Below are 27,024 nucleotides of genomic sequence, written 5' to 3'. Positions count from 1 at the left end.
TGTATATTCCGTTCATGACTTTAATTGCCTTTAACAAGCCGTCAGTCTCGTGATGTTACTTTACTCGTATAGTAAGTATAGGATCACCACTTGGCAACACTCTCAGCATATGGGGACTGTGAATAGAAACTTATATGATGTCTGGCAACTATTTTTCTGAAGGTAGCTTGATGTTACAAAACTCTGGTTTGAACTGGTTTCCTATCAGTGCGCTCGGGCGTTCATGCATAAGTGGTTATTTGTTGTTCCTTTTGTAATGAAAGGTCTAAAGAGGAAGGTTATTTCTTTAGATGAAATAAATGATATTCTTGTTGTGGAATTTGATAATGATAACCTGTTTGATAATGAGAGCACTAGTTCTGAATCCTCCAGTGATGAGTATATTGAAGAAACAAAGTTTTCTTTTGATGTCGAAAGCGAAAATGACTTCTCATTACCGAATGACTGGACAACGAAATTTCACAAAACTATAAAGGGAAAGGAAACGCCGAGAGAGAGAGAGAGAGAGAGAGAGAGAGAGAGAGAGAGAGAGAGAGAGAGAGAGAGAGAGAGAGAGAATAAAGTGGATAAATAATGTACAAATGTATGACGAACATATTTGAAAACTATACAGGAAACGATATGAAGAGAGAGAGAGAGAGACCTATCCCTTTCCTTTTGTTGCTTATCCAGGCGTAAGATTTACGATTGAAGATAAAAAGAACCCATTAGAATATTCAGTATTATGTAGCCATTTGAAATTAAATAATAGTAGTATTAATTGTTTTTTTTACTCAACCATTTAATTAATATCCCTACTTTTAACTATAATTACGAATTATAAGCATAAAGAAATTACATTAACTTTGAAAAATTATCATTAGTGAAATGACCGCTCAGGGCAAAAAAAAAAAAAAAGCGTGATTATCGTACAGCAGCCTATTGCACACTTGCGCCTAGTGGCCGTGTTTACGTGTGGGAGTGTCATCATGGATATACAGTACTATACTGTAATTTTTAACTATTGCTAGATACGTACTGTATCAAACCTTGAAAACCCTTTTTTGTTTTTTGTATCTATAGGAAATAATTCTACATCATTCGGAAAATACTGAAAACAGTAAGCTATGCATAGTACAGTAGTAAATACTACAGTCATAGAAAATTATCAAAACTTTAACAACTTTTTATTGTTTTATTTATCCATAAAAGAAATTTTGTACAGTATTTTATTAAAAAAATCTATAAGAAGGATTTCTTACAGTATTGTTAAGATAAAAGCTACAGTATATATATATATATATATATATATATATATATATATATATATATATATATATATATATATATATATATATATATATATATATATATATATATATATATATATACATACACACATACATACACACACACAGTGTATATACAGTATATATATAGCTAGAAAGCTAGAAATGGAGTGAAATAAAAATTGACGGGTAGGTTGCTGTTTGCCGCCATGATGTGTTTCGAAATATACGAATTTCCAATTACACGAGGCCTTTCATCGACCAAATTCTCGCATAATTCGGGACCCTACTGTATATAAATGTAAACAATAGGAACGTATAAATGAAAAAGCTACTAAAACTAGAATTTCCATATAAATTAGTTGTTGGAGAATAACAGCAAACACTTTAATTCCCATATCGAAAAGAACGCTACCAAGGCATGTTGGGACTGCACCGATAGTAACAAGTAACAGCGCAAATTAACCATACGCTAGTTCTATTTAATTTATGAAATTAGATCGATGATTTAAAGAACGAACACCAAATGGACAAACATTTCTTTAAAATTTTACATTAAAAGTTAAAAAACTTATATAAGTGGAATTCCTCCCATTCTTTGCATTAAACAAATAAAGAGAATTGCAAGACATACATGAAGATTACATCACACGACTGTGACGTCATAGAGTTGCCCGAACGTATTTCCGTCATCAGGATTAAAAACTTCGCAACTAAAATATAGTACACAAACAAAACCACTGCATACAAACTGTGAGGATCAACCGACACTTTCGGTAACCTCATGTTGCATACATCACTCGCACAAACACGAAAATTAAGTTATCACTCATGATAAACAAAGTAAATAATAATAATAAAACACGATTGCCAAAACCCTAAATCAGTGTACTTCACCAAACGAAGTCCAAAAAAGCGAAGAAGGGAAAATGATTCGAAAAACTCTCAATGGTGGACCTACGATGTTTTCGATCCAGCCGGCAGAGATGAACTGAAGTCTTAGACATGGGAATGATTCCTTGGACCACCCTGTGACAGGTGTTACCACCTACCTCCCAACCACCACAAGGCGGTTGCCTCGTTTTGAAAAATTCTGCCGATTTAGAGATATCAGCTATATATATATAAATGCCAGGTAAGTACTATTCATAAAACTCATATATATGGAGAAAAAAAAAATCATTAAGGCAAGTCTTGCGGGAGAGAAGGGCAGCATGTCTGTCCTCTACCGAACCATAAAGTAAAGTGGTTACTCAGCTTAGAGGAGTGAGTGAGCGGGGTAGCCAGTCTACCCCACCCCCCACCCGCTAAGTAGCGGATGGGGTAGTTATCCCTCACTAAAATTATCACGGCTCGTCTTTCAGCTGCGCCAAAAGTATACCCTATAAATAGCGAAGGTTTATATGTCGGAACAAATAAATATTTTCCATATAAACAATAAAAGCTTTAACAAAACAAGAGGAAAAGATAGAATAGCATGCCCGAGTGTTCCCTAAAGCAAGAAAACTCTAACCCAAGACAGTGGAAGACCACGGTACAGAAGCTATGGCACTACCCAAGACTAGAGAACAATGGTTTGATTTTTGGACTGTCCTTCTAGAAGAGCTGCTTACCATAGCTTAAAAGCCTCTTCTACCCTTACCAAGAGGAAAGTGGCCACTGAACAGTTAAAGCGTAGTAGTCAACCCCTTGGGTGAAGAATTGTTAGGTAATCTCAGTGTTGTCAGGTGTATGAGGCCAGAAGAGAATACAGTATGTAAAGAATAGGCCAGACTATTCGGTGTATGTGTAGACAAAGGGAAAATGAACTGTAACCAGAGAAAAGGATCCAATGTAGTACTGTCTGGTTAGTCAAAGGACCCCATAACTCTCTCGCGGTAGTATCTAAATGGGTGGCCGGTGCCCTGGCCAACCTACTACCTAAGATAAGGATAAAATAATAAGAGGAAGCTCAAAACCATTTCCAAAATATCATATACACTACTGTACAATATACTACTACTCCATTGCCTCAGATTCCTTGAAAAGGAGGTGGTTTGAAACCTTCCCTATAAGGGGTAGAAAGCCGAAAACATTTCTTGTAACCTTCACCAGAAATTTCCCTGGAAAAGGAAGCGCGTTGAAACCATTGCAAAACAATGGTAGTGAAACCTTCCGCGAAAAAATAAAAAAAATGGTTTGAAATCATACTTTAAAATTTCTGATCCTCAAAAACTGGTATCTAACCTCGGTAACCATGTAGATATCAAGAAGAATGGTAAGTTTATATACTATACTACATAAGTGAAAAAATGCACTCTTTTACTACCATATAAATCCGTGAGAGCACAAAGTTGAAACAGACAAAAAAGTACAATCTAGGTCCGACTGATATTGGACTTTCTATAGATTAAATGATAGATTACATTTAAATCATATAATACAAAGAACTTTGGAAGAGAAAAATTAAAATTTAATGATTCAATAAGGCCTTTGGCAACAATGCACACTAAATCCAGAGTATTATTATGTAGTAGCAGCATCAATATTAATAATACCTTTATATCAATCAATACTTACAGGAAATCAAAGGCTGTCCGCAACTCCTCTGGAACCCGGAACTTCCGACGAACGGGATCCTTCGAGACATTGGTACATTTGGTCCATTCTGTAAGGTTCCCCTTACAAACATATCCTTTCCCCGATCTGCAAACAAAAAAATTTCCACTTGAAAACTTTATAAAACTACAGTAGAGGGGCACTCAGTAGTGAGCATGCCTTCGCCATGCCAAAATTCTTTTATTTTTCTCTAAACTCCACTGCGTAATTGCACTTTAGTGCATTTTCTTCAAAAGCTATCCTTGGGTCATACCCCACAGGTCCAAGTTTCATTGAAATTGTTTCAGTGGTTTTTGCATAATGTTGTTCACATGCAAAAAAATAAAATATTTGAAATTTACTCAACATTACGATCATTTTTAAAGTTCTGCTGCATACTTGTACTTTGATGTACCTGTATCCAAATTCTAAAATATTCATCCTTGGGTCATACCCAACATGACCAAGTTTGGTTAAAATCAGTACAGTAGTTTTTGTGTAGTTACAAAACAAACAAACAAGGGAATAAACTGAAAAACAGAAAAAAAGGGTGAATACACAACCTTCGTAAAATCTTCAATTTCAGCAAAGGCAGTAACATGATTTTTTACTTACACAATAGCTTTTAAGTGTCATGCGTGAAATGTGTTACAGTTATTCATGTATCTTGATAAATGTGACCAAATTTTCCTCAATTCAAAGAAAATATATAAAATCAGCTTAACTCAAAACAGTAATTTATTGAATTTTTTCATTAACCTTATATGAAAACAAATTATTTCAACATTTACCTTTTTATGAAAGAGCACATATTGCATAATTGAATTTCTAATGTATATCTTAATCTTATAAGCATTTACTGTACCCCGGAAATTATATCTTTTTGAGGAAACTCATCCTTTGGACAACAAATGTGGTTTTTTTCATAAAAACTAAACACCCACATCAAAAGAAGAAACCATAAATAAAACCGATGGGGAGCATGTTCATGTCACTGGCGTGCACCCTTGGACCAAAGCAAGTAATGTGCTTTGCATACCTTCCAAGAACCTGTCCCTGTCACCAATTACAATTCCAGTGCAATCTTTCTCAGACACCTGATTCTCAGTCACAAAATGCATCAAGTGTTAATGACAATCAAAGATCAACTGAATATTAGGAGCTTCTCCCAACGACAGATAATGGCACACCAATCAAGAGTTGGAAAATGTAGAATGCTTCAGGATTCATGTACTATCCTTGTGGCGGGGTAATAACAACCAACTTGTGTTGTTTCAGCAAGCAGCCAGTCAAGGAGTTTGCCATCTATCTTGGTCTCAAAATTATTGTCATTGATATTAATTCAACATTAAGTTATGTGTGAGCTTAGAGCTTCATAAAACATAAGGAAAACAATAGACACTATATGACTTCATGCATAGAACCTTCTGTTAAAAAGCAAGGCATCAAAAGGCTGCAGATTTTATTTTATGCAGCCAAAAGCTCCTCCCATAAGAGACAGCCATTGTTAAGGTTCCAATCGCTACCTCCCTAGCTGTAAACCAATACATGCTGTTATTAGCCAGTGTATTCTTATAAGTTCCCCATACCAGGATGATCTCTATCATTGGTGGCCCCTGATATGATCTTTAAATAACTTTGCACAAGTTTACCGGTAATGTAAGGATTTCATGCAATGTCAGCATCTTCCTTCAGTTACTTCCCGTAATAAATCTTTGACTTTGTTCACATCTTTTCATTTGGTTTGGGGTCCTGGCAATATCCATCTCTTCTGACAGTCACAGCTGTTGAAGTCAAAAAGATGTTCCTATAATTTGCAAAGTCAGCATTAACATTCACATGTGTCTTGTTTCAGTCTTCTATGCTAAAAGACATCTTGGACCACGAGTCAGAAACTTGGCTCTTTCATGAGGGGCCATAGGTGAACGTAAAGAGACTCACTGAACACTTGACGACAAAAATTTTGTGTATTATCTCTAAGACCATAGACTTCAACTTGGCTTATAAACAATAACAAGAACATCTCCACCTCATTAGCAAATTCAAATAGTACAATAAGTGAACTTGGAAGAATCAACATCTCTGGGAGAACCAAACAAGCCCATAAAAATATTGAGTTTTCTTTTCATATATAGTCACAATTTCCTAGCCTAAGGCGCAATGCGTAACCCACTCATTGGAAAATTCTGTGCTAAACGTACATACATGAAACTGTTTTATGTCAAGTCAATAAAACATTTATTAGAAAAATTACCCAGGTTAAAAAATATATGAAAATATGCACAAATGTTTTTCGCCCTACTGACAACTCCCCTCATAAAGCACAAAAAACTAAAACAGGGTATCAGAAGTAAGTAATGAGTAGATTTCCATATCTAAAAAGTTGTTTCAATCAATAATGAACCAAGAGATATATGATGAATGATAATGTACAAAACCAACTATGTAAATAAACAAACAAAATTAAAATCTAAGTTACTCTCCTTGTAGGAAAGAAGCAATTTGAGCAATAAATTAATTGGTTGATTAGCCAGCTTGACAGCATTAAGAAAAAATAAAAAATAAACTTACTTGGTTAAAATAAAAGTCCTAAATATATTAACAATTTTGAGAGAATCTGTACAACTAGAACTATCAGATCACATTACATGAAATACCTTTCAACAAGGACAACTAAGCTAACAAATGTCTACACAGAATTCTTGAATTGATTTATCGAGAAAAAAAAAGACATTAAAACTTACTCATATTTGAAGCGTCCGTCACTGCATACCTTACATGGTTCAAGCGCACCAAAGGCCATAACATCAACCAATATGTCAAGCATCTGAAATATTAATCTTTTGTAATTAAAGAAGTATAGGTAAGTGACTATGTACGATACATTCAAACAATACACCTATTACAGAACTTTACATGCCACCTAGAGTGAAGAAAGTTGCAGATGTAAGAGAAAATTTTAAGATGACCTAAAGTTAACTGTAATATCTGAGAAAGAGGTTGCCAAATGTTTAAAAGGATGAGGACTAGCAATAAATGCAAGCAAAAATATCTGTTGTCTGGAAAGGATTCAAAATAAAAAGCACCCCAAGAAAGGTATAAATGAAGGTAAACAGAACTTATTGAATATATAAAATGTGATTGCAAAAGAGATGCACAAGATAAGAAAATCTGCATAGTTATATTTTCACCTAAAACATAGGACAAATGCGTAAGATGGGGACAACCACATTTCGAGATGTAGATAAGTCGTAGAAGAAAGAGATCAACTTTTATTACCTTAGAGACACACTGGATTGCAAAGCAGGGATGAAAAGGACACTAAGAACAAGAATAGCTGTGGTCTGGATGAAATATAAATAACTAGACTGCTAGTAACAAAATGCCCCATTGATAAAAAGAGTAAAAACTTAGTAAGCAGCGGAAACATGGACAATGATAACGAAGTTATTTTAAAAAGGTCTGAAAACAGAGAAGGAAGGATTCATGTACATAGTGCACTGGGAACCAGATTATGATTGTGGAAGTGACAGTTATAAGGTGTACAGCAAAGGGAAACTGTACTAATATACCAAAGACACAGATGCTTTGGAAAAGTGATGGAAAGAAATGAGAATAAATTAGTCAGAATGCAGATGATACAGAAGCAGCAAGATATAGACCTGAAGGAAGGACTATAAGTTCATGGAAAAGGGACTGGATAAAGACCGAGTTCCTGATGGAAGACCAGACATAAGGGTCACCATTTTACATTCAATTCCATTAAGGGAAAACCAAAAGCAAAATCATACATGTTGATGAGCCTTGTTATATCCAACACACAATAATTTTGAAAGGATAAACATTTCATTTTACATTATTAATAAATAAAAAGTTATAAAGCAATACAAGGGACTCCCCAAAACTTAAAAATTGTAGCAGAACTTTACAACAAAACTTTAATAGTAATTCTTACATTACTTTCTCCTGTAGGCATATATTGGTCATTGTGTTCAAGCAGGTATGTCAGTTCTTTTTTCTTGAGGTTTTTTAGCTGATCCCTATATTTGTACATCAATTTGGACTGTTTACGAACAGTTTCTTCCTCTTCTGTTTTAATTTTCTTCACAGCAGCATCAGGTACATCCTCCGCCTTTCGCTTCCTGAAGTAGAAGTGGTCGACATTTAACATCGTGATAACAACACATATGTTGTAAATTGATATGAATTCAACAAGATTTGGATTTGTATTTCAAGAGCTAAAGAAGTTGGTAATTTCTTTTTCATTTACTATAACTTACACTCGTTATTCAGAATGCACTCAAATTGGCATAAAACAGCAACATTTAAAGCCACACACTTGCAAAATAAAAGGATTACAAAACATGATGATAAAAAAATACTGTACTGCAAATAAAATCAACAAAAACTTAACCCAACGGCAATTGGGAGAAAATCCAGCAGTTGTATGACGAGGTAAAAGTTAGAAGAGATTGGAAAGGAAGAAGGAAGGATGGAAGTGCGAATAGATGCAAAGTACGAGGATTTAAAGCAAGTGCTGATAGGGGACGAACAAATGCTGCAAAGATGAGGTGCAATGACAGCATTACACACCAACGGGGCCATGAGATCGATTTGTGTGCTATAGTGCTGGTTGCATTCATTAGAAAAAGCACCTAGGTCTTTAATCATTACTGCACCAACAGTATAAAATCATAAATATTAAATGTGATTTAAAAAAAAAAAAAAAAATTGTTAATCTCAAAATACACAAGTGCACACTTGAAACTCTTGAGCTAATTCATCACACAAAAATTCAACTTACTCATATTTGGGGCTCCCATCACTGCTTTCACTTAAATGAAAATGGAATCTTATCTTTAAATACCGTACTGGGAATCAATATTACACCATTGCAGCGACAGCTTTACTTGTATTTAGAAAAAACTGCAGACCACTTATATATACAGTATTCATATAAAATTTAACAAATTTGAAAAGTAATCTATACTTTTCCCAGCTATACAAACCCTAGTCCTTTAAAATAGGGATATGTCTTCTGCAGTGTTGGAACTTGGAATGGCCCTTGAATCATTAACAACAGGTGATGCAACTAGGAAGTCTCGGTTACCCGCCTGTTATAGAACAGCCACTTTCGACTTTGGTCGCAACCGACAGATATGTAGTCTCACTCCTTTCTAAAGTGGTTATTTGTTCCTACATATATAACAACCTTCCGTGATTTAAAATAGGGAGCCTCGCTTATTAGTTAGAGCAAGGGCGCAACAACCCAGGTTCTTTTCTTCCTTCAACATGTCCTTCCTGATTCTGTACAGGAGCAAGGAAGGTGACTTCATCAACCTCCTAATTGCTAATCATATGGATGGAGATATTCCGGCGCTCAACTAGTCCATCCATATACCAAAGGCACTTCCCCCAATTTTGGGGGGTAGCCGACATCAACTAGAACAAAACAAAAAAGGGGACCTCTACTCTCTATGTTCCTCCAGCCTAACCAGGGACTCAGCCGAGTTCAGCTGGTACTGCTAGGGTGCCACAGCCCAACCTCCCAACTAGTACTAGCTTAAAAGGAAGCTAATACCAGGACCTGAGAAACCTCTTTCAGTACTGTCAAACCATACTCAACATGCACACAGTTTGGTAAAACACGGTCTCATCCTCCCCCTAAGCAAGAGGATGGAGTTACTGCTCTTGGCAGCCTTAGTCTGCAAGAAAGTTGCTCTGTCATGTAACTCACCAGCCTCATAGCAGTGTGTACATGTAACAGTTACAGATACTCCATCCCTTCAAGAGAGGAAGAAGAGAGAGTTAGAAAAACCAGTCACTCTACCTCTCCTCAAGATGTTACCTTAAACAGGATGCATACTAAGTCCATGAGGGAGCTGGGTGTACTATACAACTAATGAGCAGCCAACTCAAGGCTCAAGGAGAAGTCCAAAGGTATGTTGGCAATGTCTGTAAGGTACAGAGAGGCACTTTCAGATCAGTAAGACGATACATAAACTGGAGGGCTACTTCTGAGTTCTTACTCGAGAACTCAAGTGGTAAGTACTGACCAAGTCAAATTTGTTGGGGATAGTCACACAGTCGGTGGGAATTGACTCTGAGAAGCGGCACATATCCGTGGTCCTGGACCTACAGAGCTGCCCACCTCTTCCAAAAGAAAGGTGGTATCTTTAAGAGTCATACTGAACTTCTTTGACTCTTTCAGAGAGGAAATGTGACAATCAAAATGAAAAGAAAAGGGGGATAGCTTCACATGACAGTGTATTCTGACTCCCAATCGCCTAGAATTTGGACTTCTGTGCAGAAGAAGCAATCGCCTGATACTGGTGGAAACAGCAGTCACGCTTACACCAGCCTCACTTTGCTGACTGCCCTGAAGGTATCAGTCATGAGAAAACTTGGTAGAGGTTCAAAGGTGAACAGGTTGCTGTTACCACAAGCTCATAATCGCTAATCAAGAACACAGGTAGAGGTTTGCATGTGAACACTATTGGCTACATTCTGTAACAGCACGAGGTGTAGCATAAGAGTAAACAATAGTCCTGTCAGTCTAACGTACAGTGCTGGAGATCAATCTGATTAGGAACAATCACATCAACTGATGAAACAGCAATGTATATCACACCAGGCTAACGATCAATAACCGACCCTGAAGGTACCAGACGATGCATTAATTCCAGACTCACATGAGTTGGTAGAGTGAACAATACCCATATTAGCCTACCGTACAAGCTGGAGACCAAACTGGTCAGAACTATTCACCTGCAATTGATGAAACAGCAGCGGCTGTCACACCAAACTCACAATCACTAACCGAACCAGAAAACATTGGTCAGCAGACAAGTTCCGTAATGCACAGTTCAAGGAACATTCCTCCAGATTGCAATAGGAGTGATAAAGGTTCACTCCGAGAGAGGGTACAGGTTTCTTCCCCTCCATTCTTCACGTGGGAGATGTATTCTGGCTACGCGTTAATGAATGCACTCCTGTTAGGGGAGAAACTACGAGTTTTCTCCACCACAACAAAAAACACCAAAATGGGGATTTTATCGCAAGGAGACCACTGAAAACACTCACTGACACTCCAGGAACAGTATCAATAGCAGGTGAGTCCCACAGAAATTTTTTTTTTAATTGGACACCCAGATGAGGCAAAACTCAAGAAGCCAACAAATTATCATAAAGCAAGACGAGTTTCATTTCACGTACATTGTCTTCCTAATTGGGAGAGGGGAAAAATTACTTCAATAGGTGGGGGGGGGGGATTGCTTACATTCATTCCCACAAAGGTAAAGATAATGTGGGATTTTCACTTTACCTATGCTTGCCTTTCGGTGCACTTCCACTTACAAGTAAGAGCACTCACAAGAATAAAAAATTTACATTCATCAGAAACAATTGTAAATTAACATTCATCCCAAACAAATGTAGAGGTCCAACACTAGAGAGATCGCAGCAGTATATCTACAACCATCGTGGCTATTCTGTGACAGGTGGAGCTTCCCCCTAGTGCTACCTGTCGTTACTTAACTATATATCTTGTTAATGATTCAATGGCCATTCCAACACTGGTGAAGGTATATCCCTATTTAAAAGGACAAAAGTTTTGTATATGCTAAGGAACATATAGAAAAATTTTAAGCATATACTGTATATGACATAAAAGAAGATAAAAACTGTTTTACTAACAAGAATAAAGACCACATAAGAATCATTATTAGGGCAAATTGTTTTAAATTGAAACGCCAAAATATCACAGAACAGCTTCAATGAGTTCCGTATACATACCCTTCCATCTTCTTAATCTTTTTTCTTAACATGTTTTTATCATCAGCAGAGAGAGTTCCAAAGCCAGGAATATCATCAGGTGTGCCATAAAAGCCAAATTCTTCTCTTCTTTTAACAAAACAATCAACATGGTGCCAGAGGTCTACAGGTCCATACATTTTTGCTCTATCACTGTCGTATTCTTTTTTACTAATTCGGACATGTTCCTGAAAGATTCAAAATGAGATATAAACATTTATAACTAAAATGTCTTAAGAGTTATCAAAAACACAATCTACCAGCTAATGTTGACTTGTAAAGTATAGAAATAACTTAAGTAATACTGTAATCAAATTATTACTCACGAGAAAGATCTGTTTTAATACAACAAAAAATTTCAATACTAACCTACGCAAAGTATATACTGTACACAGTATTTTTGTGTCACACACAATCAACAGAATGAATCTACTGATTTGAATTCTTATTTTGTCACATTGCTATAACAGTGATAAAAGCAGTCGTTGAAACATACACAGGGCATGCCAAAATTATTTGTTCATAAAAGAGAACTATAATTGAAACGAAGTTAAGTTAAGGAAGAGAGGCAGCCTTGTGCATAGAGACTGCAAAGAATAGCCAACAAGTGAATTGCAGCTTCAAGTTAAAACCAATCAGATGTTGAAGAAAGATGTTCCTAATCAAATAAGAAATTAGTTTTGCAGAATCTGAACATTATTTAAAATCACACATCTCTGCAGAGTGTATCAATACTGTACTGCAAATTGCAGTATCTAAAGATATGCTACAAAGGTGCAATGGTCAGCTCTTGAGTATTTTATCCACACTGGTACACACACCCTCTTCTAAATTCACACTGTTCCTCCCTTTACCAATCATTCTATCACATGTCATACTTAGCAATCCCAATCATATCATACTCCTTCCCTAGTATATCAAGTAACATCTCTCCCATACAATGTAAGGAAATTCATAAGTATATAATAATCATAATAGTTTGTTGATGTTTTTTTCATCCTGACTCAGTTTATCTCACTCATTCAATCAAAGAATAGATGAAGGTAGTAAGAAGAGCTTTTTGAGATTCTTAACACACTGTTAGGTCTATGGTATCAACTGCATTGGAGCCATAAACATGACAAATTCGAAGATAATTTGTATTTTTCCTAACCATACAAACCTTAGCTATTTACATTGGGTTTACCTTTTAGCGCTGCTGAAATGACGAGCCAATAGTTTTAACGAGGGTTAATTACCCGCGCGCTAGTTAGCGGGGGGTAGGGGAAGGGTAGCTTGCTACCCCTCCCCCCCCCACACACCGGTGGCTTGCTTCACTTTACTTAGAGGTAGGACTTGACTTGGGGGTCAGGGATGGCAGGCCCATATGTGTAAATAGCTAAGGTTTGTATGGTTAGGAAAAATACAAATTATCTTCGAATTTGTCATTTGTTCCGTAACCGAAATACAAACCACGCTATCTACATTGGGTGACTTACCCCTTAGGAAGGGTGAAAAGTCCCCAGCCTTACTGACTTCGGCTTGCCCGGGGGCTCAAACCCTCAGAGAGCAGCACTAGAGAGAGGGAGCCCCTGTACCTCACAAGTTCCTGGCATCGCTAGGAACGAGTGGCCTACATAAGCAGTGTGTGACTCGTCCTATGAAGTTGACCTTGAGACCTTCAGATAGGAATTCTAGGATAGGACGTTCCCAATACCACCTCGTCAGGGTATGGGAGACGCAACAGTATTAAGCTTAATACTAGGAGCACAAAGAAGCATGGGTTACCTGCAGAGGTCGAGGTCAGCTATGCGAGGACCAGGATGCTGCTTCCCCAAGAGAGGGGAGAATGAAGAAAGAAGTAAGGGTCAGACATACTCTTCGATTCACGCAGACTAAGACCGGGTAACAATGCCCTCAACCTACTGCTACTTGTCCAAAAAGGAGCCTGAGGTTAGACCAGCTGTTGTGCAGCCACCACAGGGCCGATAGAAAACGTATCAAGGCTCCTGTGGGTCACGTCTTGCAGGTAGTGGGCTGTGAAGGTCGTTTGACGCTTCCAGACCCCAGCTTGAAGTACCAGCATCACAGAGAAGTTTCTCTTGAAGGCCAGGGATGTAGCAATACCCCTGACATCGTGGGCCCGAGGGTGACGTGACGGAGGAGGGTCAGGATTCAGGGCATGGTGGATAACCCTTCGAATCCAAGCTGAGATGGTGTTCCTGGTGACCCTCCTCTTAGTCCTGCCTGTGCTCACAAACTAAGCTCGCACTTGAGGACGGACTGCAGCCGTTCTCTTTAAGTAGTGCCTCAGACTCCTCACTGGACATAGTAGCAGCTGGTCTGGGTCGCTTGGTACAGAACAGAGACTCGCGATCCTGAAGGAGTCGAACCGAGGATCCGGCACTCCAGGATTCTGAGTCTTGGCAACAAACTAAGGGACGAACCTGAACGTTACCTCCCCCCATCCCCTTGAATGGGCGATGTCGTACGAGAGACCATGAAGTTCACTAACTCGCTTGGCCGAAGCCAAAGCGAGTAGGAAAGCCGTCTTCCAAGACAGGTGGCGATCGGAGGCCTGGCGTAATGGCTCGAAGGGAGGTCTCTTAAGAGACCTGAGGACTCGAACCACATTCCAAGGAGGTCTCACTTCCGACTGGGGGCAGGTAAGCTCATAGCTACACATGAGTAAAGAGAGTTCTAGCGATGAAGAAATATCCACGCCCTTCAGTCTGAAAGCCAAGCTTAAGGCTGAGCGATAGCCTTTCACAGCCGAGACAGAAAGGCGCATTTCTTCCCGCAGATAAACGAGGAAGTCCGCTATTGCTGGAATAGTGGCATCGAGTGGAGAGATACCCCTCCCACGACACCAACCACAAAAGACTCTCCACTTTGCTTGGTAGACTCCCTCAGAGGACCTTCGCAGGTGCCGAGACATTCTCTCCGCAACCTGTTGCGAAAAGCCTCTCTCCGCGAGGAGACGCTGGATAGTCTCCAGGCGTGAAGCCGAAGCGAGGCTACGGCCCTGTGAGGGACGCCGGAGTGGGGTTGTCTGAGAAGCTCGTGTCATGGAGGAAGCTCCCTTGGGAGTTCCGTCAGGAGCTGCAGAAGGTCCGGAAACCATTCCACGTGATGCCATAGCGGAGCTACCAGAGTCATCGACCAGTTGACCGATAGTCTGGTCCTGTTGAGCACCCTTCTAATCAGACAGAACGGTGGGAAGGCGTACATGTCGATGTTGTCCCACCGTTGCTGGAAAGCATCTTGCCAGAGTGCCCTGGGGTCCGGGACTGGGGAGCAGTACAGGGGCAGCTTGAAGTTCAAAGCTGTCGCGAACAAGTCCACAGTCGGGGAACCCCACAAAGTCAGGACTTTGTTGGCTATCTGAGGATCCAAAGACCACTCGGTACTCACTATCTGCGAGGCCCTGCTCAGACTGTCGGCGAGCACATTCCTCTTGCCAGGAATGAAGCGAGCTGATAGAGTTATCGAGTGGGTTTCGGTCCACCTCAGAGTCTCTACTGCAAGATGGGATAGCTGCTGCGAAAAAGTGCCTCCCTGCTTGTTGATATAAGCCACTACCGTGGTGTTGTCACTCATCACCACCACGGAGTGACCCGCCAGGGACCGTTGGAACTGCTGAAGAGCCAGAAAGACGGCCTTCAATTCTAGCAGGTTGATGTGTAGGCACTTTTCTGATTCTGACCAAAGGCCTGAGGCCCTCTGGTTCAGAACGTGCGCCCCCCACCCTTCTTTTGACGCGTCCGAAAACAGAGTCAATTCTGGGGGGAGGACGAGAAGACTCACTCCCTTCCGCAGGTTCTCGTCGACCAGCCACCACCGCAAGTCCGTCTGTTCCAGAGACCCCATTGGGATCAGAATGTCCGGGGAATCGGATCCTTGATTCCACCGGGACTTGAGCCGCCATTGAAGGGATCTCATCCTGAGGCGGCTGTTTGGAACCAGACGAGCCAGGGAGGATAGGTGACCTAAGAGACGCAACCACGATTGGGCGGGGAGTTCTCCTCGCCTGAGAAAGGGTTCCGCCACCCTCCTCAGTCTTGCTATCCGGTCGTCTGATGGAAAGGCTTTGTGGAGATTGGTGTCTATTAGCATGCCTAGATAAACCAGTGATTGGGACGGCTGCAGAGAGGACTTCTCGAGGTTTACCACGATCCCCAGATCCTGGCAAAGACCTAGAAGCCTGTCTCGGTGCCGAAGAAGGGTCGACTCCGAGTCTGCTAGGATCAGCCAATCGTCCAGATAACAAAGGAGACGAATGCCGTTCTTGTGCGCCCAAGATGAAATCAGGGTGGACACTCTGGTGAACACCTAAGGAGCTGTGGAGAGACCGAAACAGAGCACCTTGAACTGGTAGATCTTGTCGTCTAGGCAAAATCTCAGGTACTTCGTGGAAGACGGATGGATTGGGATCTGGAAGTATGCGTCCTTTAGATCCAGTGTGCACATGAAGTCTTGTGGTCTCACAGCAAGTCTGACCGTGTCTGCTGTCTCCATGCTGAACCGGGTTTGCTTGACAAACCCGTTCAGAGCTGAGAGGTCAATGACGGGTCTCCAGCCTCCAGTAGCCTTCTTTACAAGAAAGAGTTGACTGAAGAAGCCTGGGGAGCCGTCGACGACCTCTTGGAGAGCACACTTCTCGAGCATGGTCTCGACTTCGGCCTGAAGGGCCAGCCCCTTTGCCGATCCCGTGGCATAGGAGCTCAACGACACTGGATTCACTGTCAGGGGAGGTTGAGATGTTGTGAACGGGACGCGATAGCCTTGGCCTATCACTGAGACCGTCCAAGCATCGGCCCCGTGTTGCTGCCACCTGCGGACGCAACGCTAAAAGCATCTCCCCACAGGTGGACACGCAGGGGTACTGCCATCCCTAGGGCTTGCGGCCGCGGCCGCCACCCCTAGGAGTCTTGCCTCCCCTGGAGGACTTACCGCCCCTCTTGACCTTGGATGGAAAGGGCTGGGGCTTAGACACCACCTTCTTAACTGCCGGTGCCTGCTTTGGAGCCTTACGAGGCTGTTGCTGCTGTTGTGGCGGGGCTGGAGGCTTATAGGGCCGAGTTGTAAGGGCCCTATGGAGGAGGGAGTCCGTGCTGGATTTCCTCCACCTCTCAGCCGTTCGCTCCATGTCTTGAGGCTCAAACAGGTTCTCCCCCAGAAGGGAAGCATGTCGGAGCCTACACACATCCATGGCGGGGACCTTCGGATGGAATCTCTCGGACACAGCATCGAGACGCTTCAACACCGAGTTGGCCCACAGTGTGGTAACCTGGTGCGCCAAAAACTCGATGGAGCGGGTGCCCGAGAGCAAGGTCTCCAGGGCCTTCCTATTGGTCTCCTTGGACAAGTCCTCCGATCGCAATAGGATGCCCAGAGATCCAAGCCAAAAGTCCAGCAACGAAGTGGCCTGCATGGCACACTTAACGACCTTCTCGTGGCTAAGAATCTCTGCCGCCGAGAACGACACCTGCCGGGCAGAGATTCTCAAGGGGAACTCCCTTCGCCAGCTCCTCCACAGAGTGATGGAGAGGAAGAGCGAGGTTGGGCTCACCCAGAATCTCGAAATACCTCCTCTGCTGAAGACGAGGAGGAGGGGTGAGCTTGTTCCCGGCAGTGGAACGACTGGAGGAGGCAAGAAGCGTGAGCTGAGCGTTGGCCCTAGCTCTGGCACTCTTCAGACCCCGAGACCAGGGCAGAGCCGTACTGGACTTCGGGGCCTTCCGAACGTAAAACACTTCATCCAGGATCGTGTCTTTGCCTTTACGGGGGGCGATGACTGGATCCATAAGCCCGTTAAGTTGCCTTATCAGGCTTAGGACATGCCAGAAGGCATGTTCGGATTCCTGCTGTTCTCCTCCCTGCGGGCTGGCAGCTAAGTCTCCTGCCCCAGGGATCTCTTCCTGGGGCGAAACGTGGACATTCCCCCAGGTAGTCGTGGGTTCCTGGCAAATCCTTGAAGAGGATTTCGGGACGGTCTTGGAGTCCTTGGATTCCCTCCTGGGAGGGATACAGGATCCCAACAAAGAGGTTCGAGGGGCCCCTTCCTCACGAGATGATTCTCCTCCATGAAGCGAAGTCTCCCCCCTTGGTGCCGAGGGGAAGACTACCGCCCCACTGGACTCACCTGAGGACGGAAAGGCCTCGTCCACGGGAGAAGGAGAAAGAACTCGAGCAGGAGAAGGGGCCTTCGCGACCGACCTCTTGGGAACCAACTTCGCCCTGGGGGAAGTCACCACAAAGTCCACTACTCTCTTTCTCTTCAGCGTAGGAGAGACAGCCGTTGGTTTGTTACCCTGGTCGGCGAGTGCTGGTTTCATAACCCTCATTAACGCCCGCGCCAGAGGACCAAACCAAGTCTGTTGCTCCAAGGACACAGAGTCCGAAATCCTCGCTAAAGGGAAAGGGATCGGGCGATCCTTTGGAGTGGACACCATAGTACCTGCCTGAAAAGAAGGTGGGGAAGAATGATGTACTAATCTCTCCTGAGTAGTATCCTTGTCCTGCACTACCAACCTGTGTTTGGGTGGAGGCGATCCCGAGTGTTGTCTAGGAACACGCGTTCCTGCTGCTACCACCGGCTGCGGAATTCGCCGCGAAAGATGGGCGCGCGGGAGCGCGGGCGAGCGACCGATCGCGCGGGCGCGCAGGCGAGCGGTGGTGGGCAGGTGAATGAGTGCGTGTCCGAGGCGGCGAACGCAAGCGTTGGCGCGATGGCGAGGAAACGCGCTGCCGCGTGGTGATGAGCTGGTGAGCGCTGACGCGCAGGTAGGCGATGGCGCGTTGTGGCAGGGCGACGCGTTGGCGAGCAGCATGCGCAGGTGAGCAATCGCGCGATGGCGAGCTAGTAGCTGGCGAACCATGTCCCTCAGAACCTCCGGCTGACGAAGCGTTGGAGAACGTTGGCGCACAGGCTGTAACACACGCGGGCGGTCCGGAGATCGCCGAGAAACAGGGGATCGCTGACGCGTAGAACGCTGGTGAATAGGCGATACTAAAATCGCCTGTGCGTGCTGACGAGCAGGTGAACGCTGGCACGTAGGCGATCGTTGACGCGTGGGAGAACGCTGGTGAATAGGCGACACTAAAATCGCCTGTGTGCGCTGGCGAGCAGGTGATCGCTGGCGCGTAGATGATCACTGGCGAGCAGGAGGTCGACGCGTGTCCTGTGAAGGGACAGGTGGCGCGGCGCGTTCACAAGCAGGAACAGGAAGATTGCAGGCACGTTGGCGAATATGTGCTTTTGACACACGCGCAAAACGATGCTGCGTAGCCACAGGATCAGAAGACTGATGGCGAGCAGGGAGCTCAGCAGGAACTGTAGGATGGTCAGAGACCGCAGGGCGATGGTCCTCAAATGAGCGCTGACGCTCAGAAGAGAGCTGGCGAGGAGGGCGAACATCAGGAGAGCGCCGACGAGCAGGAAAGCGCTGATGAGCAGGAGAGCGCCTGTGCGCTAGCACTGCTCGTGGAAGGGAAGAATCCCTTAGCCCCGAAGGGACCGTTGCCCGTCGGGTGACGAGTTCTCCAGAAGGTGAATATCTGGCAGGAGTTGGTGAACGGTCTGCAGAGAGGTCCAAGGGAGACGGAGCTGTAGGTTGAGGCTGACGAGGAGAGTCCCCTTCGGAGGAAGAAGATCCAAAAAGGCGCCTCTTAACCCCCTTGTAAGGAGAAGGGAGGCCCTTGCGACGTAGCAGACGGTGAGCCTTACGGCGGAGGCGGCCTCGGGGAAGATCATCGGGACCATCGGTCCTCCGAAGGGGAGTCTCAGTCAAAGCACTTACCTTAGAAAGAAGCTGAGCAGCAGCAGACACCGAAGGACTCACTTCCCCCTTCGAAGGATGTAAGGAAGGGGGAGGAGAGCCCTCAGCACCATCATCCTCAACAGCACCTGCGGAGGATTGCCCAGCCACGTCGGAGGCCTCTGCCACCACGACGTCGACAATAGACAGAGGGTCTACCTCTGCTACCGCCGGCGACTGCTTAACAGCGGCCCCCAACGAGACAAGGTCAATAAAGGCGACCCTGGAGGGCAAGCCATTAAGCCCCAGGGAAGACCAAATCTGCAAAACATCATCATTAGTTAAAGCATTATCAATAACCTCCCCCGGAGGAGGAGGGGGAACTGCCTCGCTATGGGAGGCGACGCCCTCTCCCCCCACCCAAGGTCGGGAAACAGAACTAGGGCCTGCGCTACCATTCGGCCGACTCTCCTTAGGAGCCGGACGAAGGGGAGCCTCGGAGGAAGTTTGGGCGGCGGAAGAAGAGTCCCGAGAACCTTCCTCCTTCAAGGCTAACCCCGAAGGAGAACGGTCTCTCCTGGACTTCTTCTTACGCCGGCGGCCAAACTTCTCCTACTGGGAGGCAGACCACTCCCTGCACTCACGGCACATGTTCTCCTGGTCACACCGTCGGCCCCGACATTGAGGGCAAAGGGTGTGAGGGTCCGTAGTTACGCCCGACATAAAAGTCCCACAAGGACGACCGGCAACACCAGGGCATGTACGCATTGTAAAATAATAATAATGAAGGTCAACTTCCAACCAACAAACACGCTGTAGAAAGAAAAAGCAGAAAAATTAAAGGCTGTCACGAGGACGATGAACAGACACGTCTGATCACCGCCGAGCCAAAAGTGAAGTGAAGCAAGTCACCGGTGTGTGGGGGGGGGAAGGGTAGCAAGCTACCCTTCCCCACCCCCCGCTAACTAGCGCGGGGGTAATTAACCCTCGTTAAAACTATTGGCTCGCCATTTCAGCTGCGCTAAAAGGTAAACCCAATGTAAATAGTGTGGTTTGTATTTCGGTTACGGAACAAATGGTTGTTGCAAATGCCCCACACAACAGAAAACCAAAACAAGTATCAAATACAAAGGTTTGACACTAAGGGATCAACGAATGAGGAAATGAACCTTCAAAACATTACTACCCTACAAGGTCACCCAATACAAATACCTGTACATAACTTGACAAAACACTCACCTTTTCAATTTTTTCATCACACAACCTGCACTTGGCACGACTGCTTTTAGCATACTCCACTGTATAATCTGAAACACCAGGAGCTGCTCCCTTCTTCTTTGAGCCCTTGCCGCCTTTACTTGGTAGAGGAGCACTGCCACCACTCTCTGTAAATTGTGAGAATAAGTAAATAAAGATAAAGATTTTTTTCCCATATATCATAACTACTCACAGGCACTTTTGCCCAGAAAAATACTTTTAGAACTATAACAGAGAACAGTACCTGCAATGGCTATCAGATAAGGAGTAATAGGCCTAAGTAAGACAGGAGGGCTGTGAAATAAATAACAAAGCAGACTGGACATTGGCTGCTCCTGTTTCTGGTCTCTCCTTTTATTTTAAGTAAAATGAGGATGGCTCTATTCCAATCTTCCAGATGAGCATCCAGTGTACAAAAGGAGGATAAAAATGTGTAACAGAATAAGTATGGGGAAGAATGTAGTCCGATCATTAAAATAGATTTAATATGATTGTGGCATCAACGGAGACAAAATATGAAATGTAGAGATGGACTGTTGAGAGTTAAGTCTTTTCAAAAATGGTGTGGATGGTGACGATGAAATAAATAACTTGCATATCTATTAGATGCATCATTGTTTTCTGGGAGGGTTTGATCAAATGTGGAGACAAACATTTTGGGATAATAAAATGTTCATTTGTAATCTTGAGAAATAAATTTTCGATACACATTGAAAAGGGCTAGAGGGGCATTGAAATAGAACAATTTCAGCAACCAGAAAGCACAAGCGTGTGCAAAACAAGAGAGTACAGTACTGTAATTTACATACAATTGGGGGAGGGAGACTCCCTACAGTACTAATGTACAGTATAGGTACTTGAAGTTCAGACACATTTTCTGCATCTTTTGGGGGAGAGAGCCACCCTCTTATTGGTGATCAATACAAAGATCTTTGAGAGTGATCTTATTAAATAGAACAAATAAACACAAAACACTCACCAATTTTGGCTTTTATTTTTTCTTGGTCTTCCCATCGTAAAGAATCGTAATGAGCGATGTCCGCGACAGTCTTAGGTCGTTGCTTACCGAAGAAACACATCTGATGATACCAATGTGGTACTTTCCCATCGAACATAGGGCTCTGCAAATAAATGAAAAATATCAGCATGGAGGTAATGAAGGACATACAATACAGGAAGCGGACTTACGGGCCGAAGGAACGCTGCAAAAATCTACAGTGCACTGCACGTGGTGCAATGATGGCATTATCACCCTATAGGGCTTATATAATTATACATATATACGTACATCATCATCTTCTCTTACGTCTATTGGCACAAAGGGCCTCGGTTAGATTTCGCCCGTCATCTCTATCTTGAGCTTTTAATTCAATACTTCTCCATTCATCATCATCTACATACATAAATTATATAATACTGTACCTTGAGGATAATTTATATAAAGTAACTATCCATCCTAGCAACACAATGAAATTCTTTCAAGAGAATAAGAGTTGATAGGTTACATTTCCAACTGTAATGCAGTGTAAAAATAAAAGTTCACATGGAATAACCTAAGAAAATATTGACAAGTATGGAACCCTTCAAAAATTATTAAATTGTGGCTCAAAAAATTTTCAAGATTATGATGTTTTTTTGTTTTATTATTGTTATTGATCAGGAGACCATAAAGGATATCTACAGTATAAATCTTTTGTATCTCACACTAAAGTTAACAGGTACTATTTACAATTATTTATTACTGGACAGAAAAAGGTTTGTGGTCAGGGACGAGTGGTTTAAGATAGATTGGAATGACTTTGGAAACTAAAAATACAACACTGGACATATAGTGATTGGCAGCTGGGTGTTCAGTGGTACTGATGAAGCAACTTGACTTTTTCCACAAAATACTTAAGGACATTCTTCTGAACTCTGTTCTACGCGTTACAAGATGATATCCTTCTGGATACAAATCCAATTTTTAATTGTTGGAAGGCATTAAGAAGCATTTTCTTGTAATAAAAACCTGTAATAACTTTACAAGTATCATCATCTCCTGGCTATTGACGCAGAGGGCTGCGGTCAAATTTCGCCAGTCGTCTCGCTCTTGAGCTTCTAAATCAATACTTCTCCATTCATCATCTTTTCTCTCATACTTCATAGTCCTCAGTCATGTTGGCCTGGGTCTTCCAATACTTCTAGTGCCTTGTGGAGCCTAATTGTATGTTTGGTGAACCAATCTCTTATCGGGAGTGTGAAGAACATGCTCAAACCATATACACTTATAAATGACCCAAACTCAATAGAATCACATTGGGGTTGTTTATTACACACGTTAAACAGAAATAGCTTTAAGCTGTGTACAGAAATCATACATATAGACAAGTCACAGTATTGATTGCAGGGTTCCTTCAATCTACTCAAGCCTTGCTCAACCACATTACTCTCATCTTCCACAGCCACACGCCTGTTTAGCAAGCGACCCTTGATGTGAGGCACTGCAAGACAGTGCATCCTTATGACAGTGACCTAATCTGGTATTCTATTGACTTTAATTGGACTTCAGAAGAAAAGTTCCTGTTTGAAGAAGTATGGATTTAACGAGTTCGTATATGGTTGAAGGTAAAGTTGATCCAAGTATCTTACCACCCAAATAACCATTACGCCACAGGGATAAGAAAGTATGACAAAGATAAGTTATTTCAGTGATAAGTGGTTAGGATGGTTTTTAATTGAAACAGATCAAAGCCAAGGGTGATGCACCTGTTTGAAAAAATTGTCATTTAAGATGAAAAGAAAGGAACTGCAAGGGTACGATGGTTCCCAAGTGAGGAAGATTACGGCAAAGATCAATTACCTTGTTTTAAAAAAATTTGGCAGAATCGCACCCAATGACTACTGCAGCACTGAAATTTGAAAATCTGCGAGAATGCTATTTCTAGCACTACTTAGAAGTAATATGGAATTGTAAAATCCCTTTCTAGTACTCTAATTAGAGTGGAACATTCGTCGGAACAGATTTCAGGAACGCACGAACAACAGTAAACATTCTTTCGCCAACAGCGTTCATTTCATAATTCAAGATAGCCAACCTAAAATTCCTGAATCAAAAATAATGAGGTGCAACTTCACCAGTAACCCAATCGGATAATTATATATGTTATGAGGTAAAATTTTAGTTACAGACAAAACAACACTTTGAACAGAGAAAATAGGTTTACCTGTGGTAAATAATGTGCTTTCACTTAATTTGACCTTCATTTCAACAGCAAATAAACCGAAAACCTGTTAGACCGTCTAAGAACAGGGATATTTATTAGAAATCTAATGGTTTTTGCTCTGCCATGCGCTCACGTTGCTCAAGGTAAAAGAAAAACATCAAGCTCCTATGTACTGGTACTGTTTTGGTATGCAAACTCACCTGATAGTAGAGATCTAACTTCACCTCACAGCAAAGCAAGAACCATTAGATTTTCTAAACAAATAAATACCAGGAAAAATTATCTGGGAAATACTTAATCAACATTTGATGTTAGCAGGAGCCCCTCAACATTACCGCTTGCCAGTACATACAGAGCTTGATGTTTTTAATTTTTTGCGAGCAAAGCAAGACCCATTAGATTTTCTATTACTATTTTACCTGTTAAAAATATTTAGATTGCATAATAAAGAAAAAGAATAATTTCTGAGATCCTGCCATAAGTGAGATTGTATACCAAAACAGCACCTAATTTTTCAATTTACAGTGAAAACAAGTTATTTTTGAAAAAAAAGTTTTTCTTAGGGAAACACCACCTTTTTAGTAGAAAAGCTTTTCCTATCCGTAACTATAATAAAACCGATCACCTTAGGTGTGAGGTCACACGATAGACATGGTAACTCAGGATGGGTTAGTGGAAAATGGGATGTGTCGATATTTACTATAGGCTAGAACACATCCCCTTTATATTCTTATAATTCTAAGACTACAGCATACACAGTTGCCAAACAAAACAGAATTAGAATTCAAGGTATTTGTTTACAAGACCACACTCTCCATATACTGCCAAATTATGCGAAGCTATTGTTTTCCTCTATTACCTTTTCATAATTTAAAATAATTTGCCCAATGGAAACAAGTTAAAATTATATTAAAAAAACTATAATTATAAAAATAAACTAACCTGGTATCTTCATTAAACGACCTGGAAGGCTGTAACTTACATTGTAAACATAGTCAACCAAACAAGTTTGTGATGCCAGCATACATTTGATATACATTCAAAATATATACTAATTAAAACTGGAGTAATTACTCAAAAGTGTCCAGAAAATAATTTTCTGGACACTTTAGAGTAATTACTACAATATTAATTTAGCATATATCATGAATTTATATCAAATATACGCTGGCATCACGAACTTCTGTTTGGTTGACTATGTTGACAACGTCAGTTCCGGGTCTTTTCGTGAGGAAACCAGGCAAGGGTTTTTTACAATATAGTATTTCATATAATTTTAACTTGTTCCCCATGTGGCTAATTATTCTAAATTATGAAAGAGTAACAAAGGAAAACAATAGCTTGGCATAATTTGCCAGTATACGGAGAGAGTGGTCTTGTAAAAAAAAAAAAAAATTACAAAACTATTTTTTTCTGTTGTTCTCTTCATAACTAATTTGACCAACAAAGCTATATACAAATGTGGGCAACATACCAGCTTTGCATGATTGTCTAATTTCCAATGGCGATAAACAGCGTAATGAGTTTTACCGACTGCGATAGGACAGCCATGGTAGGATATTTCTTGCAAGTCAAGAATAATAATACAGTGTTAAGCAAGCACATTCGAAGAAATTAACCATAATTATAAGTAGCCAAGTGAAGACACAACTCTCATGAATATGATCATTTACTCATTAAAAAAGGACAACGCGGAAATACGGAGACATGCTTTAGTGCTTGGATACGGCAAGCAGCAAAACGTAAACACATTTCTATATGTCATTTTACAACCAACACAAAGAATGATTTCATCTGAAATTACCTGCACCATGGCAGCAAGCCTTAGAGTGTCCTTTGCAATGTTTCCCTTGCATCCTCGGCATGAAGCACGGCCACTTTTGGCGTATTCGGCACGATAAGGGAGTTCGTCGGCCATGGTAGACAGGAGAAAACACCCAGAATTAAATGTTGATCGCGCCGCTCCAGGAACCAGGGTTACCAGATGATTTCCACTGGATTATCGTACATGAGCGCTAAAATTATCGTTTTTTCAACCAAAATTATCGTACACACGTTGAACAAGATTATTAAGGAGTAACATATATAGCTTATTTCAAGGTATTTTAGTATAATTGCTTAATCAAACACACACACATACATTGTATATACCCAAGGTATGTATCGTACATCGTACCGGACCCAAAATAATCGTACATATACGATAATTATCGTACGAATGACAACCCTGCCAGGAACAAGTGAGAAGTTCTTCTTCTTCTTAAGCGGGAAGTTGGGAACTCGGGACGCAGCACAGGAATTTACAAGCTGTATCGTGCTATTGTCGGCTTTCCTACAGTTGCACGCGATCAATAATCAATATTCTACTTTTACTTACTTTTACTTTTAGAGGTTTATTTCTCGCCCTCCATCAAACACTAAGGGTCTGTTCAGGCGGGCCTTGGTGTATGAAAAAATAATTCCTTTCCAGTTAATATTTTGCTCTGTATCGTTATCAGTTATTTCGCTAGCATTTGTATTCAGGCTTAATAGTTTTCAGGTCACTATTATAACACTTTCTAAAAAGATAAGTCTTCAGGTTTTTCTTGAAGGCTGCCACATTTGTGCTATTCTTGACATCGAGTGGAAGGTCGTTAAAGAGGTAAATTGACAATTAGATACAAGAGCGTATGGTTGTTACTTTATAAAGAATCTAGCAATTGATATTAGTATGTGAAAATTACCATAAAGTTTAATAACTAGGCTGGAACTTTGCTTTCTAGAGAAGATACCGTGAACCATCACGAGACTAAAAACCGCAACAGAGCACTACCTTAACTTAGATCCTTTAGAATATATATAAATATAAATACATATGTATATATATATATATATATATATATATATATATATATATATATATATATATATATATATATATATATATATATATATATATAGCCTTTATATCTGTGTGTGTGATTTTGTTCTATTTTTTTTTTTGTTCATTTCGATAAGCCGTAATCATCTCGTTTCCTCTCTATTCTTGTTTCCTTCAGGTATGGCTAGATTGCGACATTGCACTATCCTGCCAGAATGTCCAGTTGACCTTAAAAGAAAAATTTGAGAAATGAGCTAGAAGCTAAAAATCTTAATTGCAGAGACTAATTAGTATTCTGCTTGAAAGTT

At 41.6% G+C, this 27,024-nt stretch overlaps 1 protein-coding gene across 2 annotated transcripts in view; it reads right to left on the bottom strand.

The window, feature by feature from the left end:
* Parp1 (Poly-(ADP-ribose) polymerase) overlaps positions 1-25,838 on the bottom strand; it is a 94,984-nt gene extending 69,146 nt beyond the window's left edge. The window contains exons 1-8 of one of the 2 annotated variants that reach the window (XM_068365430.1): positions 25,661-25,838; positions 21,633-21,774; positions 20,636-20,781; positions 11,640-11,845; positions 8,650-8,679; positions 7,801-7,987; positions 6,590-6,672; positions 3,828-3,953 (exon numbers count right to left, since the gene is read on the bottom strand). In XM_068365430.1, the coding sequence (XP_068221531.1) occupies positions 3,828-3,953; positions 6,590-6,672; positions 7,801-7,987; positions 8,650-8,679; positions 11,640-11,845; positions 20,636-20,781; positions 21,633-21,774; positions 25,661-25,774 (1,034 nt within the window). In that variant the 5' untranslated portion in view covers positions 25,775-25,838. The remainder of the gene's footprint in view (positions 1-3,827; positions 3,954-6,589; positions 6,673-7,800; positions 7,988-8,649; positions 8,680-11,639; positions 11,846-20,635; positions 20,782-21,632; positions 21,775-25,660) is intronic. The other variant, XM_068365431.1, reaches the window with a different exon arrangement.
* Positions 25,839-27,024: the final 1,186 nt, after the last annotated feature.

This window comes from Palaemon carinicauda, chromosome 42 (genome assembly GCF_036898095.1).
Source record: "Palaemon carinicauda isolate YSFRI2023 chromosome 42, ASM3689809v2, whole genome shotgun sequence".
Taxonomy (NCBI): Eukaryota; Metazoa; Arthropoda; class Malacostraca; order Decapoda; family Palaemonidae; genus Palaemon; species Palaemon carinicauda.
The sequence above is the reverse complement of the archived record's forward strand: the minus strand, read 5'-3'. Positions and strand labels throughout refer to the sequence as shown.